The sequence below is a fragment of the Syngnathoides biaculeatus genome, chromosome 22, assembly GCF_019802595.1.
Source record: "Syngnathoides biaculeatus isolate LvHL_M chromosome 22, ASM1980259v1, whole genome shotgun sequence".
In the NCBI taxonomy this organism is placed as follows: Eukaryota; Metazoa; Chordata; class Actinopteri; order Syngnathiformes; family Syngnathidae; genus Syngnathoides; species Syngnathoides biaculeatus.
This window is the reverse complement of record NC_084661.1, coordinates 11,080,769-11,093,309: the sequence shown is the minus strand read 5'-3', so window position 1 is coordinate 11,093,309 and position 12,541 is coordinate 11,080,769. Positions and strand designations below refer to the sequence as shown.

The window sequence follows — 12,541 nt, the reverse complement described above, 5'->3', positions numbered from 1 at the left end:
TTGAAAAGAGTTAATTACAAATAAAAATGTTAATAACATTTAAAATTTTAAGGCAACTTTTAATACGTGGATAAACAAAATACAATAAAATACTAAATAACATTTTTAAAAATGTTGAAGAAAAAAAACTAATAATAGTGTCAAATATTTTTTAAAATCTAATAAAAGCAAAAAAATAATTTTCAATTGCATGATGTTACAGTAAAATAAAAATAAGATTGAATATTTATTTGAAAAAACAATTTAAAATTATAAAACATTTTCGACAAATACTGATCAGATAAAATATTGAAATAAAAACACAACAAAAATCTGTGACGTTTCTGTCCTGTAAATGCAACGAGTGAGCCAACAAAAGGCCGAAATGCATCGAAAGGTCTTACAGGAGTCGTTTCCTCCACAACCCTTCCGAGGGTCAACTGAGTACTTGCAGTCTGACGCTCGAAGGAGCTCAGCTGTGACTCAGGTTCCCCGCACACGGTACATCTTGTGGAATATTTTGTCCTACATCCTTCCCTGTCCAATCTGTGACGCCCAACACGAGTCTTTCCAGCGTTATTTTTTTTTTTTTTCCCTTCAGGAGCTCTACACTTGTAAACAAACACCACACAACTGCGCTCGGTGCAATATGAAAGGAATCAATGCATATTTACCTTTTTTTTTTTTTTTTTTTTTACACATGACTTTTGTTTACATAACAGCATTTAATGCCATTTAAGGGATTTTAAACATTTCCCAGGCGTGGTGAGGCTTTTAAGTTTTCAATTTTAAAACCAAAGATGTCTGTTGTCGAAAACAGAAATGAAATACTTGATCATGTCGCAAATCTAAAAAGTTGTTTAGTAAACATGTGCTTAAAGGAATTTAAACCAAGTGTCAGTTTGTATTAGTCAAAATTTGGACTCTAATACTTTCCCTGTGGCTGTAAATAAACAGGGTTGCCAAATCTCTGATGTCAGCCCCCTTGACTATTAATCATCGGTGTCGGCCCTGCAAAAACCCAAAAATATATGTACATTTTTGCAAGCCTTTGCATGGATCGTGGCCATAAAAACGAAAAGGTACACGCTTTTGTTGGCTGCAAATTCCTGCGCCTTTCTCCCCACGCCGACAAAAGCCAGCGCTAACCTTGTGCTAGCTAGCATTGCAGCTCTGCTTAGCTTTTGCCTTCGCCTTCGACCGCCGCGTCGCAGCGGCCATTTTGCTCTGGAACTTGGTCACGTCTCGCAGATCACGTGCGTGACTTGTTATTATGTTAATTGCAGCAGGGTCGAAGGCCATCGCAGATGCATTTTTAGAAATATGCTCACATGTCACGTTTAAAATGTGCAAAAGTCGACCCCAGTCAATGGCTGTGCGGTAAAGGTGTAACATCCGATGGGAAAAGGCAATTCTTGCACCAGCTCCCTCCCGAGGTGTTTTCAAAGAATATGCAAAAAGGGGGTTTACTCCGAGCACTCCCCCCTTCGACGAGCGCTCCGGCGGCGCTTTTCCAGGAAGAGGCTTCGCTGATTGTTTCTTCCAGGAAGGCTTTTTTGTTGGCCGATCAGCGCTTATAGGAAAGACGTTCGGGGCCGGCCCATCAGCGCCAGTATTGTCACAGCCGCTTCTGATAAAGCCGGAGCGGCTTCCAGGAAAGCGGAGATTTACCCTCCAAAGCATTCCATCATTCCTTCAGCGCCATCGCTGCGTGCAGAAAGTGAGGGAGGCGAGTGGGGGGTATAATAGGGATGTGGATCAATAAAAACCATATGGGAAGCGTGCGCCGATGGTTTGAACGTGAGCGGCCGCAAAGTGTTGACCTGCAGGTCGCTGCGGTCACTGCGCGACCGCACTCGCTCGAACCGCGTTAGCGTATTCCTGTTGATTTTGTTTCTCTTTGTCACTTCAATTCATCCATGCATCCATCCATTTTTTTGGCCGCTTAACCTCACAAGGGTCGCGGGTAATGCTGGAGCCTATCCCAGCTGTGAACGGGCCGGAGGCGGGGTACACCCTGAACTGGTCGCCAGCCAATCGCAGGGCACATAGAGACGAACAGTCGCACTCACAATCACACCTAGGGGCAATTTAGCGTGTCCAATTAATGTTGCATGTTTTTGGGATGCGGGAGGAAACCGGAGTGCCCGGAGGAAACCCACGCAGGCACAAGGAGAACATGCAAATTCCACAGGTGGGTTCGGGATTGAACCCGAGACCTCAGAACTGTGAGGCCAACGCTTTACCAGCTGTTCCACCGTGCTGCCCCATTAGTTTTTACATTATTAAAAACAGAAACCACTTGCTAGCTACGCACAGCTAGTCACCCACCATTTGTATGATATGCAGTGTGATGATCAATATTAATATTAAAAATTCATTCTGCTAAAAAAATATGATGTAGTGCAATAACCAACACTAATTTTGATATCGGCAGGATTAAAAATGTTTTTTTTTGATAAAATCTCCAAAGATGAAAGTAAAAAAAAATGCAAAAATACTTGCATTCAACAATATTTTTCAAAATAATTTAATAATTTTTGTGCAATAAAAAAGCAGTTAATTTAGGTTGTGATAAATTACTAAATAAACTACATAGTATTATGATAGTGTGATTATCTAGACAAATGTATATCTGAAATATTTCAAAACATGTCACTGATGATTCAATGTATTATAGTATTTCCATCCATCCATCCATCCATTTTCTTTGCCGCTTATCCTCACTAGGGTTGCGGGGAGTGCTGGAACCGATCCCAGCTGTCAACGGGCAGGAGGTGGGGTACACACTGAACTGGTTCCCAGAGCCAATCGCAGGGCACATGGAGACAAACAGCTGCACTCACAATCACACCTTGGGGCAATTTAGAGTGTCCAATTAATGTTGCATGTTTTTGGGATGCGGGAGGAAACCGGAGTGCCCGGAGAAAACCCACGCAGGCACAGGGAGAACATGCAAACTCCACACAGGCAGGGCCAAAATTGAACCCGGGTCCTCAGAACTGTGAGGCCAATGCTTTACCAGCTGATCCACCGTGCTGCTCAATTAGTTTTTACATTATTAAAAACAGAACCCACTAGCTCGCTACACACAGCTAACCACCCTCCATATGTATGATATACAGTGTGATGATCAATATTAATATTAAAAATTCATTCTGCTAAAAATTATATGATGTAGTGCAATAACCAACACTAATTTTGATATCGGAAGGATTAAAAATGGTGACATGTATTAAAATGTGTCTATAAATCACAACATTTAGTATTTTTTCTTTATAAAATCTCCAAAGATGAAAGTAAAAAAAAAATGAAAAAAAAATTCTTGTATTCAACAATATTTTTCAAAATAATTTTATTATTTTTGTGTAATAAAAAGATAATAATTTATATTTTTAATTACTAAATCAAATACATAGTATTATAATACTGTGTGATTATCGAGACAAAAGTACATCTGAAATATTGAAAGAAAATGTCCATGATGATGTATTGCAGAATTTTGGACAAAAATTCATGGAAAAAAGCTTCAGTCGTGGCAGCGCAGTGGACAAAGTGGTGAGTACATCTGCATCAGCACCTCCGGCCTTCCTGCCTTCCTCCTTTGCACGTTCTCCCCGCGCTTGCGTTGGTTTTCTTTGGGTACTCTGACTTCCTCCTACGTTCCCCAAAATATGCATGTTGGCATCACTGAAGACTCCAAACTGTCCATAATTATGATTGTTACCGTGGGATTGCTCGCTTTATGTCCAACCAGTCCAGGGTGAGCCTTGCCTCTCATCCAACGTCATCTGGGATAAATATTTTATTGCGTCATGATAATGGACCTTTCCGACCTGTCAATCACTCGTACACTCGCATTGTCTTAACCCCTGGCTTGACACCCCCCTGGCGCCATGTTGTCCCACAAGCAATGCCGGTTGTCAGTAGTGTGCGCTCGGAAAAGTTAATGTTACGAAGAAAATGGTCGTTTGGGGAATGTGTGTTCTGATGAAAGATATCCGGCTAGGTTACAAGGGGCCCAGTTGATTCGTTTTCCAAAAGCCTAAAACACAGTTGACGAAGTGTCTACGATGGATTAAGGCTCGCGGAAGACGGCACGTACAACTAGATGTGGACAATATCGACAAACACAAGGCTGTATGTTATTATATTATTATCAGTGCCTTATACATTGCAGGAGAACAACTTTCACTTTGTTAGCGTATCACTGACCTGCTGAACGAAGTGTCTAATGTTTTATGCCGAAGAGTCGGGTTAGCAATACATAAATGCGCGATGTCATGCTAGAGAAATGTCTATTTTCCAATTTGTATCTCATCGGACTTTAAAGACAGAGAACTCGGTTCAATATTGAGCCAAGTCAAATGAATACACCCACTCAGACGACAATGATATTACTTGTGATCTTTCCAAGTAAAAAGTACTCACCCTGCTTTACATGCGCAGTATGAATCCACTATTTTATCCTGTTGGATTTTAATATGAAATTTGTGAGGCGTCTAACTTTTTTGCATCAATCGCTAACATTTTCCCGATATTGCGTCCTGCTCCGTCCAAAATCGTGATTCCGTGTACAAATCCTTGCGTGAATTAGTTGAGACAAGTTTGACGTATTTGGGGAAAAAAACCCATCCCCCAATATTATCTGGAATACGCGACAGAGAATCGACTTCAAACCTATTTTGTTCAGTCGCCATTTTGTAAGCTTGTTGGGCACGGCAACTGGCGCTAAGGGGGCGGAGCTTAAGATCGGCAGTCGGAAGTGCCCATTGAATGGAAATTGTGCTGCTCATTCCGTTGTGTGTCTTGGCCACCAGGGGGCAACATAACACGCACATACTTACACGCGCCATACACGTACATTGCTAAAAACACAAAATGATGTCTGATACTGTAATAGTATTCATTTTTAGCTAAATACATCGCTGTTTTGCTACTGCTAGTGTGCAAACATGTGTAAAGGTTTATAACTACCGCCATATCAATGCTAGTTTTGTTAGCCTGTCTAGCACATTTTGGATTGTGTGTTAGCATTAAGCTAGCTGACATTCCAAAACCAGCGAATATGCTTCGGTTAAACACAACATTCTGTGGTTTTAGAGGAGTTTAATGTAAAAATTTATGTGAGAGTAGCAATAAATAGCTTGAAGCCTTTTGGAAGAATTGTTCATTTTCTGCCAAATTTGTCTGCCAGTGCTCGTGATTTAAATTTTTGCTCGTAACTCAAGACGGGGGAAAAAATGTAAAAACTTCGCTCGTAAATCCAGGGACCATTGTTCTTCAAAGGTTTTTTTTTTTTTTTTTTTTTGGTGGGCTGAGGAAATCATCTCTTCGAACCATCAACCAAAAAGAAGCGCTCCGCCGCCGCAGCTCCCTTTACTGACCCAGAATGTTCTGTGTCAATTTGTGCGGTTTCGGCTTTGCGAAACGCCGCATTTTCCCGACATCACCGCAGCGTCGGGTCCAATTTAGCGTGTGTGAACTTTGGCCCCGACGGGGGATTTCGGAGGATGTGCTGGGAACGCCGGGAGCGCTCCACTGAAAACAAACAGCGCTTCACAGTCAGAATACTTTTATTGAACACCCCCCCGACCCCCACCTTTCTTCTGCATTAACGCGAGGGGGCCACGCTGCGTGTTCCCGTTAGACGAAAACAGGGGGTCATTTGTGCGCACGTACGGCTCGCGAAGAGCCAATCGCAGCGCGGTACGGACGCTTGATCCCCCCAAGTACTCGCTTGGTTTATAGGGTTCAACTTCAGAGAAGTCACGTGACTTCCCAGAGAAAAAGCGAGGGAGGGAGACGACGGAGGGCGAAGACTGATGAAGAAGAGGAATGAAAAGATGACAGAAGGGGTGAAGTCAAGGTCTGGATGAACGAAGGGCTGAATGGCCGTTTTAAGGTGTCGGGTGTCTGGGCGAGGGAGGACATTTTGAATGAGCGGCCGGCGGGAATCCGGGAGGTCGGGTTCGCCTCGGTTCTGGTGGAGGCCCCGGGCGCGCTTCCTCGAAAATGGCCCCGCCGTTCGCGCGAAGATGATTCACCGATTTGCCAAGAAAGGCTTCTCGAGTCGGGAGATAAGTGGTTGCGGGGAAAACGCTCCGAGGGTTCCGAGGATACACTTTCATGCCTTTGTCCCGCCGCAAATCAAAAGGCCATTCATCACCGCCGGCTTGCCGTCGACGACAATGCGGCGTTACCTAACCCGCTTTGCGACGCAGAACTTTCACACCACCGAGAAAACATGTCATAAAAACTATCCCGGAATCAGCATGTGATATGAAATATGGGCGTTTGCTCATTCAAGGTTTTTAGACGCATTACGAGAAAAGGATGAAAGTCAGGATTGCTTTAAAATTTGAAACCTTTATGCTGTCAAGGGTCCAGAAAACTTTCATCTTGAGGCAAGAACAAGACAAGTTTGAGGGACAACTGGACAAAATATGTCATAACGTCGAAAGATGTTATGACATAATGTGAAATCAAGTTTATCTTAATTTTTGTTCACTGGTTCCCACTACTTATTCCTTCTGTTGTTGTCATTATTATTATTATGTATTGTGCATGGTGGCACGGTGAGTCAGCGGGTAAAGCGTTGGCCTCACAGTTCTGAGGTCCCGGGTTCGACCCCAGACCCGCCTGTGCGGAGTTTGCATGTTCTCAGCGTGCCTGCGTGGGTTTTCTCCGGGCACTCCGGTTTCCTCCCACATTCCCAATGCAACATCAATTGGACACTCTAAATTGCCCCTAGGTGTGATTGTGAGTGCGGCTGTTTTGTCTCTATGTGCCCTGCGATTGGCTGCCAACCGATTCAGGGTGTACCCCGCCTCCTGCCTGTTGACAGCTAACAACCCTTGTGAGGATAAGCGACAAAGAAAATGGATGTGTTGTGCAGTGTCTTTTTTATTTATTTTTTTCTTTTAAACTCACAAGTATTGCATCTTGTCTTGCTGTCAGAACTGGTACCAGGCAAGGGTTCCGATACCAAGAAAATTTGAAACATATATATATTTTTTTTACTTGAAGCGAATATGTAAATCATTATATATATATATATTGTTTTTGGGAACATTTGTATTAAGATGCTTTGAGGTGGGATCATTTTTCTTCTTTTTTTCACTACTGTGATTATTCTTGTTTTACCTTTAAGATTTTTTTTAATTTCATTTCATTTTTTTTGCTCACTTACGGGTATAAACTTACAAGATCAAATTGGAGATGAGAGACACCCTCCTATTCCGTCATTTATAAAGGTATTATTATCGCACTGTTAATGAATGTAAATTAATTGTATTTTTTCTCTCCTTATTTTCTTCCTTTCTTTCTTTCTTTCTTTCTTTCTTTCTTTCTTTCTCTGTTTGTATATAAAAATGTGGGAAAAATAAATAAATGAATTAATAAACAAACAAATATTTAAAAAAAAAAATTAACTAATTAATTAATTAATAATGCAGTACTGCGGATTGACCAATCAGTGATTTACCCAACATATCATCATTATTTGGTATAATGATTGGCATGCAGCATGACTCATGAAAATATCATATGATCGGCAATGATTTGTAGCCCGACCAAAAAAGAGAGCGCAACACAGCTAGCCAGTCGCCGCGGCGGCCTGTAATGAGCGACAGCATGCCCGCAAACCGCAGACTTGGTGTCATCGTGTGTCAATACTTTTGTCAACACTTTACGAGACGGGCGAGCCGCATCCCGAGGGCGGGACGCGCTGATTTACTGCACTTTGGGAAGTACCTTGCAGAAAGTGCCTTGCGGCGTTTGGGAAGAGCGATCACGGGCCTGCGGAGGGGGGCCTCGAGTGTTTGTAAATGTGTGTGTGAGTGACATGAATGGGGGGGTGGGGGGTGGGGGGCTTAATGTGAACCAGATGTTAGCATGTCTCGGGCGCTGATGTCAACACCTTTTAAGTAAAGAGCATCTTTGCTTCGGTTTGTTTTGCGGGCGTGTGTGAACACTCGCCATAAACACCTGCTTTTGTGGAACAAGTGAGGGTAAAGGGGGGAGGGGGGGGGCCCGCCTCCCGGCAGGCTTTACGGTGATTGGAAAGGCGTCGCCATCTCCTCGCTGCTTCTTCCCAGAACGCAGTCGATATTTCTCCTGCTTCATTTCTGCTTTATTCAATATTTTCGCCGCGCGCCCGTGAAAGTCGCCGGCCACAAAGACCCGTGTGTAGGAGAGTCACGCAGCTGGATGGCCCATTACATTACAAGCAGACACGCTTACCGGCACTGCGCGCACACACACAGTGTTATCAAGTGATTACAATCACACAAGAGTGGGAAGTGTGTGTGTGTGTGTGTGCACGTGTGTGTTTGACTGGAATTTGATCCAGCAGATTCATGGATGTGGAGTGTGATTGTGTGTGTTGGTGACAGTCGGTCACTAGAGGGCGTTAGGGCGCTGGCCCACCACCAACATACTGAATAGCTTTCTTTGAAGACAAATATATATATATTTTATTAATCGAATGATGTCATTATTGTATACTTTATATTGTAGCGCACAACATTATAGTGCTATTCTGTTTAACTTTGGCGACGTGACAACATGGACACAAGGTCCACGGGGGCCAAAATAAAGCATCATAAGGGCCTTGTTTTTATTTTCTTTGATGAATGTCAACGTTTGGTATTTAGAGGATGAATCTAATCTAACCTAATTTAATAAATCAATACTATGCTTGAAAATTACATAATGCATTAAAATACAAGTAGAACATATTATATTATATTATATTATATTATATTAATCCTCAGTGCAATCGGTTTAATATGTAAAACATACTTTTTTATTTACAACACCCTATTTCGCATCTATTCTAGAATTCAAGATTAATAGAGAATAGATATAGTTCATGAGATATTTAACAAATAAAATTATATTTTTAATGTTACAATTTTGATGCACATTTCTAATCCACAAATCCTTGGATTCCTATAAACACAAAATACAATAAATAATAAAAAAATGTAAAAAATAACATTTTGTATATATGCTAATAGCCAAATAATATATGACACTGTTAACCATACTATATTTATCATACACACACTATTTTTAAATACAAATATTTATAGTCTTATGTGTAATATAAAACATTCTGACTAAGATATGAATATATTAAAATGTTAATAATAATTTGGATAATTGCTTTATATGATGGGCGGGCAACCGGTTCAGGGTGTAGCCCCGCCACCTGCATGACGATAGCTGCCCACGACCCTTGTGAGGATAAGAAGCTCGGATAATGGATGGATGGAATTAATATGTCTTTGCCGCCACCTAGTGGATAATATTGTGTTGTACAAATGTTGACCAGTTGTTCCTCTTTGGTCATCCATTAAACGTCCTACTTGCAGGCAAGTCAATGATTATCGATATAATCGATCCAAAGTTCAACCCCAACAAACCGAACTGGATCAATGCCGACGGCGCAACGATGTCCCTGAAAACGTTTTGCTCCAAGTTTCTTTTTGGGGGTGTCGTCGCCGTTCGACGAGATGTCGGGAGGCGAAGTTACTACAAGAGCGGCAGCTCCGGAGCCAGCGAGCCCGGCCGGGCGACTCGTGTGCGGGTGGTGGACCTCCGCAGTGACACGGTGACCAAACCCGGAGCGGCGATGCGCCGGGCCATGGCCGAGGCTGAGGTCGGGGACGATGTGATGGGCGAAGACCCCACAGTCAACGGTAACCTCCAAGAACCACTTATTAGCATTTGTTAGCATCTGTTGCGTTCTGCTATTCGTCATTAGCGAAACTAAATCAGAGTCTGGATTCATTTTTATTAACATTTTATGTCATTTGTATTCAATTAATTCAGGCGTCTTGATTAAACCAGATGATAACCCTGAGTTCATTTTTAAAAATTGCATTACATTTTTTGGTAAATATTTTAAATCAAATAGATAATGGCAAATTAATGTCATTTTTTTCATGAAATACAATTAATAAAAATATGTCATTTAAAGATATGATATACTGTAGGAACCTGGTTTAATTTTACTTTTCTTTAAAAAAAAATAATTACACCACTTATGAGCCATTTTATTGAATATAATTGTTTTAAATTTATTTCACTGATAAAGAAAAATAAAAAACTAAAAAAAATAAACAAGCATGTTTTAATGTTTAAATAAAATACAATCATTATTCAAAATATTTAATTTTAAAATATAATAAAAATATATTTAATATTTTCTGGGGGAGATATTATTAAATATTGAATATTTTGCATTTATTGAATTTTGAAAAGAAATTGGTGTGTTTTCTTATGCAATGTTTTACACCCTAAGATTTGATCTTATGGTTATTTTTTTTTTTACACCTAAATATATTTATGTATCTAATCCAACGTGTACCTTAATATTGGCATTATTGAAAATGATATTTGCCGCCTCTTTGGTGCAGAGTTGCAGAAGATCGCGGCCGACATGTTTGGCATGGAGGCGTCGCTGTTTGTCCCTTCGGGAACGATGAGTAACCTCATTGCACGTAACTTCAGATGCTTTTTTTAAAAAATAATTTCATGTATATTTTTATTTATTTTTACCAGAAAGGTGTAAATGTTGTTTTTGTATGATCATAATAGTGATGGTGCACTGCAGGGAGCGTGGCGACGAGATGATTGTGGGCGACCTGTCCCATTTGCACATCTACGAGCAGGGAGGCAGCGCGCAGGTGAATTACAAAAGTATATATATTAAAAAAATGTGTATTATATATTATATGTACATCTGTATATGTATATATATATATATATATATATATATTTATATATATCATATATTTCATGTGCCCTGCGATTGGCTGGCAACCAGCTCAGGGTGTACCCCGCCTCCTGCCCGTTGACAGCTGGGATAGGCTCCAGCACTCCCCGTGACCCTTGTGAGGATAAGCGGCTGGATGGATGGGTGGAATAGATTTCATTTCATTGTTTAACGTGGATGTCGACACAGCTGGCGGGCGTGCACGCCACCACGGCGAACACCCTCGCCGATGGCACCTTGGACCTGGACCAGCTGGAGTCCAAGATCCGCCACGGCTACCCGGACCCCCACTACCCCCGCTCGCGCCTCATCTGCGTGGAGAACACGCACAACATACAGGGAGGACGCGTCATGCCAATGCGCTTCCTGCAGGAGGTCTGTGGACGGACGTTCGCCTACTCAACTGCAGATGGGGGAGGCGTCGATTGGCGGGAAGCCTTTACTGACAGGCAATTTGGAAATAATATCAAGTGTTATTAGTATGAATATATTAATTGGTGTTAAATTCGGCTCGGTAGGTGCTGCTGTTTTGGTTAGCAGTCGAGTCCCAACGGACTGTCTGGTTACGTTTTGGATGTCCGAGCGTGGCAGTACAGTAACGACCTCCTGCGCTGTCCCCTCCAAAGGTCCGAGCTCTCGCCGACAAACACGGCCTGTCGGTACACACGGACGGCGCGCGCCTGATGAACGCGGCCGTGGCGCTGGGGGTGTCGGCGGCGGACATACTGCAGCACACGCACACCGTCAGCGTGTGTCTCTCCAAGGTTGGTTGACACAACACACAGACAGCCCCCCCATCCCTCATTAATTAGCTTATAACACTTTTACAAACTCTACCGCAATAGAATTTGCAGAAACTCAAAATTTTTTTTGCTTCCATTCAGTGGAAATTGTGCTGCTCCTTCTGGCGTGTGCGTCTCGGCCACCCAGGGCGGTAGAATACAGACATGGATATACTTTATATTTAGCCGGTTTCAGCTCCTCGGAGAGCTGCTGTGGTATTAGTTGTTCTTCGCAGAGGTTAAAGAATATTATATCGTCAGTCTATATGTGTTGCTCCACCGTTTGTGTTCAAATAGCAATTGTTTAAATGGTACAACACAACTTGTGACGATGAGTTGAGCTGTCGTGCTTGTAGCAAGGCTGAAAAGTTCCTGGAACTTTTTTGGGTGTTTAATAGGGCCTTGGCGCCCCGGTGGGGACCATGCTGGCTGGACCCAGAGATTTCATATCGCGGGCGGTGAGGTGCCGTAAAGCTCTGGGCGGTGGGATGCGGCAGGCCGGCATACTAGCGGCGGCGGGGAAAGTGTCTTTGCTGCAGATGGTCGAGCGACTCCACGAAGATCACGACAACGCGAGAACCTTCGCCCGAGGTGACTTTTCGTCACTGTCGTCCACCCGTGGCCGCCATAACAGCTTGTTTGTGTTTTTCCCTCTTGACAGCCTTGCAAACGTGCGAGCCGCCTCTGTTCACCGTGGACATGGCGGGCGTGGAGACAAACATCCTGCGGTTCCAAATCCGCGAACCCGCCCTGAGTCCTGCGGAGTTCTGCGACCGCATGGCCCGGGTGGAGGATGGAGAGGAGGATGCGCTGGGCCAGGGTGTACGAGTCCTCATGTACTGCCATTTTGGCAATTCAGTGAGAGCCGTGTGGCATTTGGGGATATCGGCCGAAGATACGCAGCTGGCCATCCGAAAACTGCAATTTGTCGCCCGTCAATCCTTGCTGAATAAAATAAAAAGGTGATTGTGAAATGTTCGCAAAGTGTGTTGAA

General features: G+C 42.8%; 1 protein-coding gene across 1 annotated transcript; it reads left to right on the top strand.

The window, feature by feature from the left end:
- Positions 1-9,298: 9,298 nt before the first annotated feature.
- On the top strand, positions 9,299-12,521 carry tha1 (threonine aldolase 1). Its single transcript, XM_061810491.1, has 7 exons — positions 9,299-9,686; positions 10,407-10,490; positions 10,588-10,676; positions 10,955-11,140; positions 11,392-11,529; positions 11,946-12,138; positions 12,209-12,521. The coding sequence occupies exons 1-7, from the start codon at positions 9,368-9,370 to the stop codon at positions 12,511-12,513; spliced, it is 1,314 nt and encodes a 437-aa protein (XP_061666475.1). The 5' UTR covers positions 9,299-9,367; the 3' UTR covers positions 12,514-12,521.
- Positions 12,522-12,541: the final 20 nt, after the last annotated feature.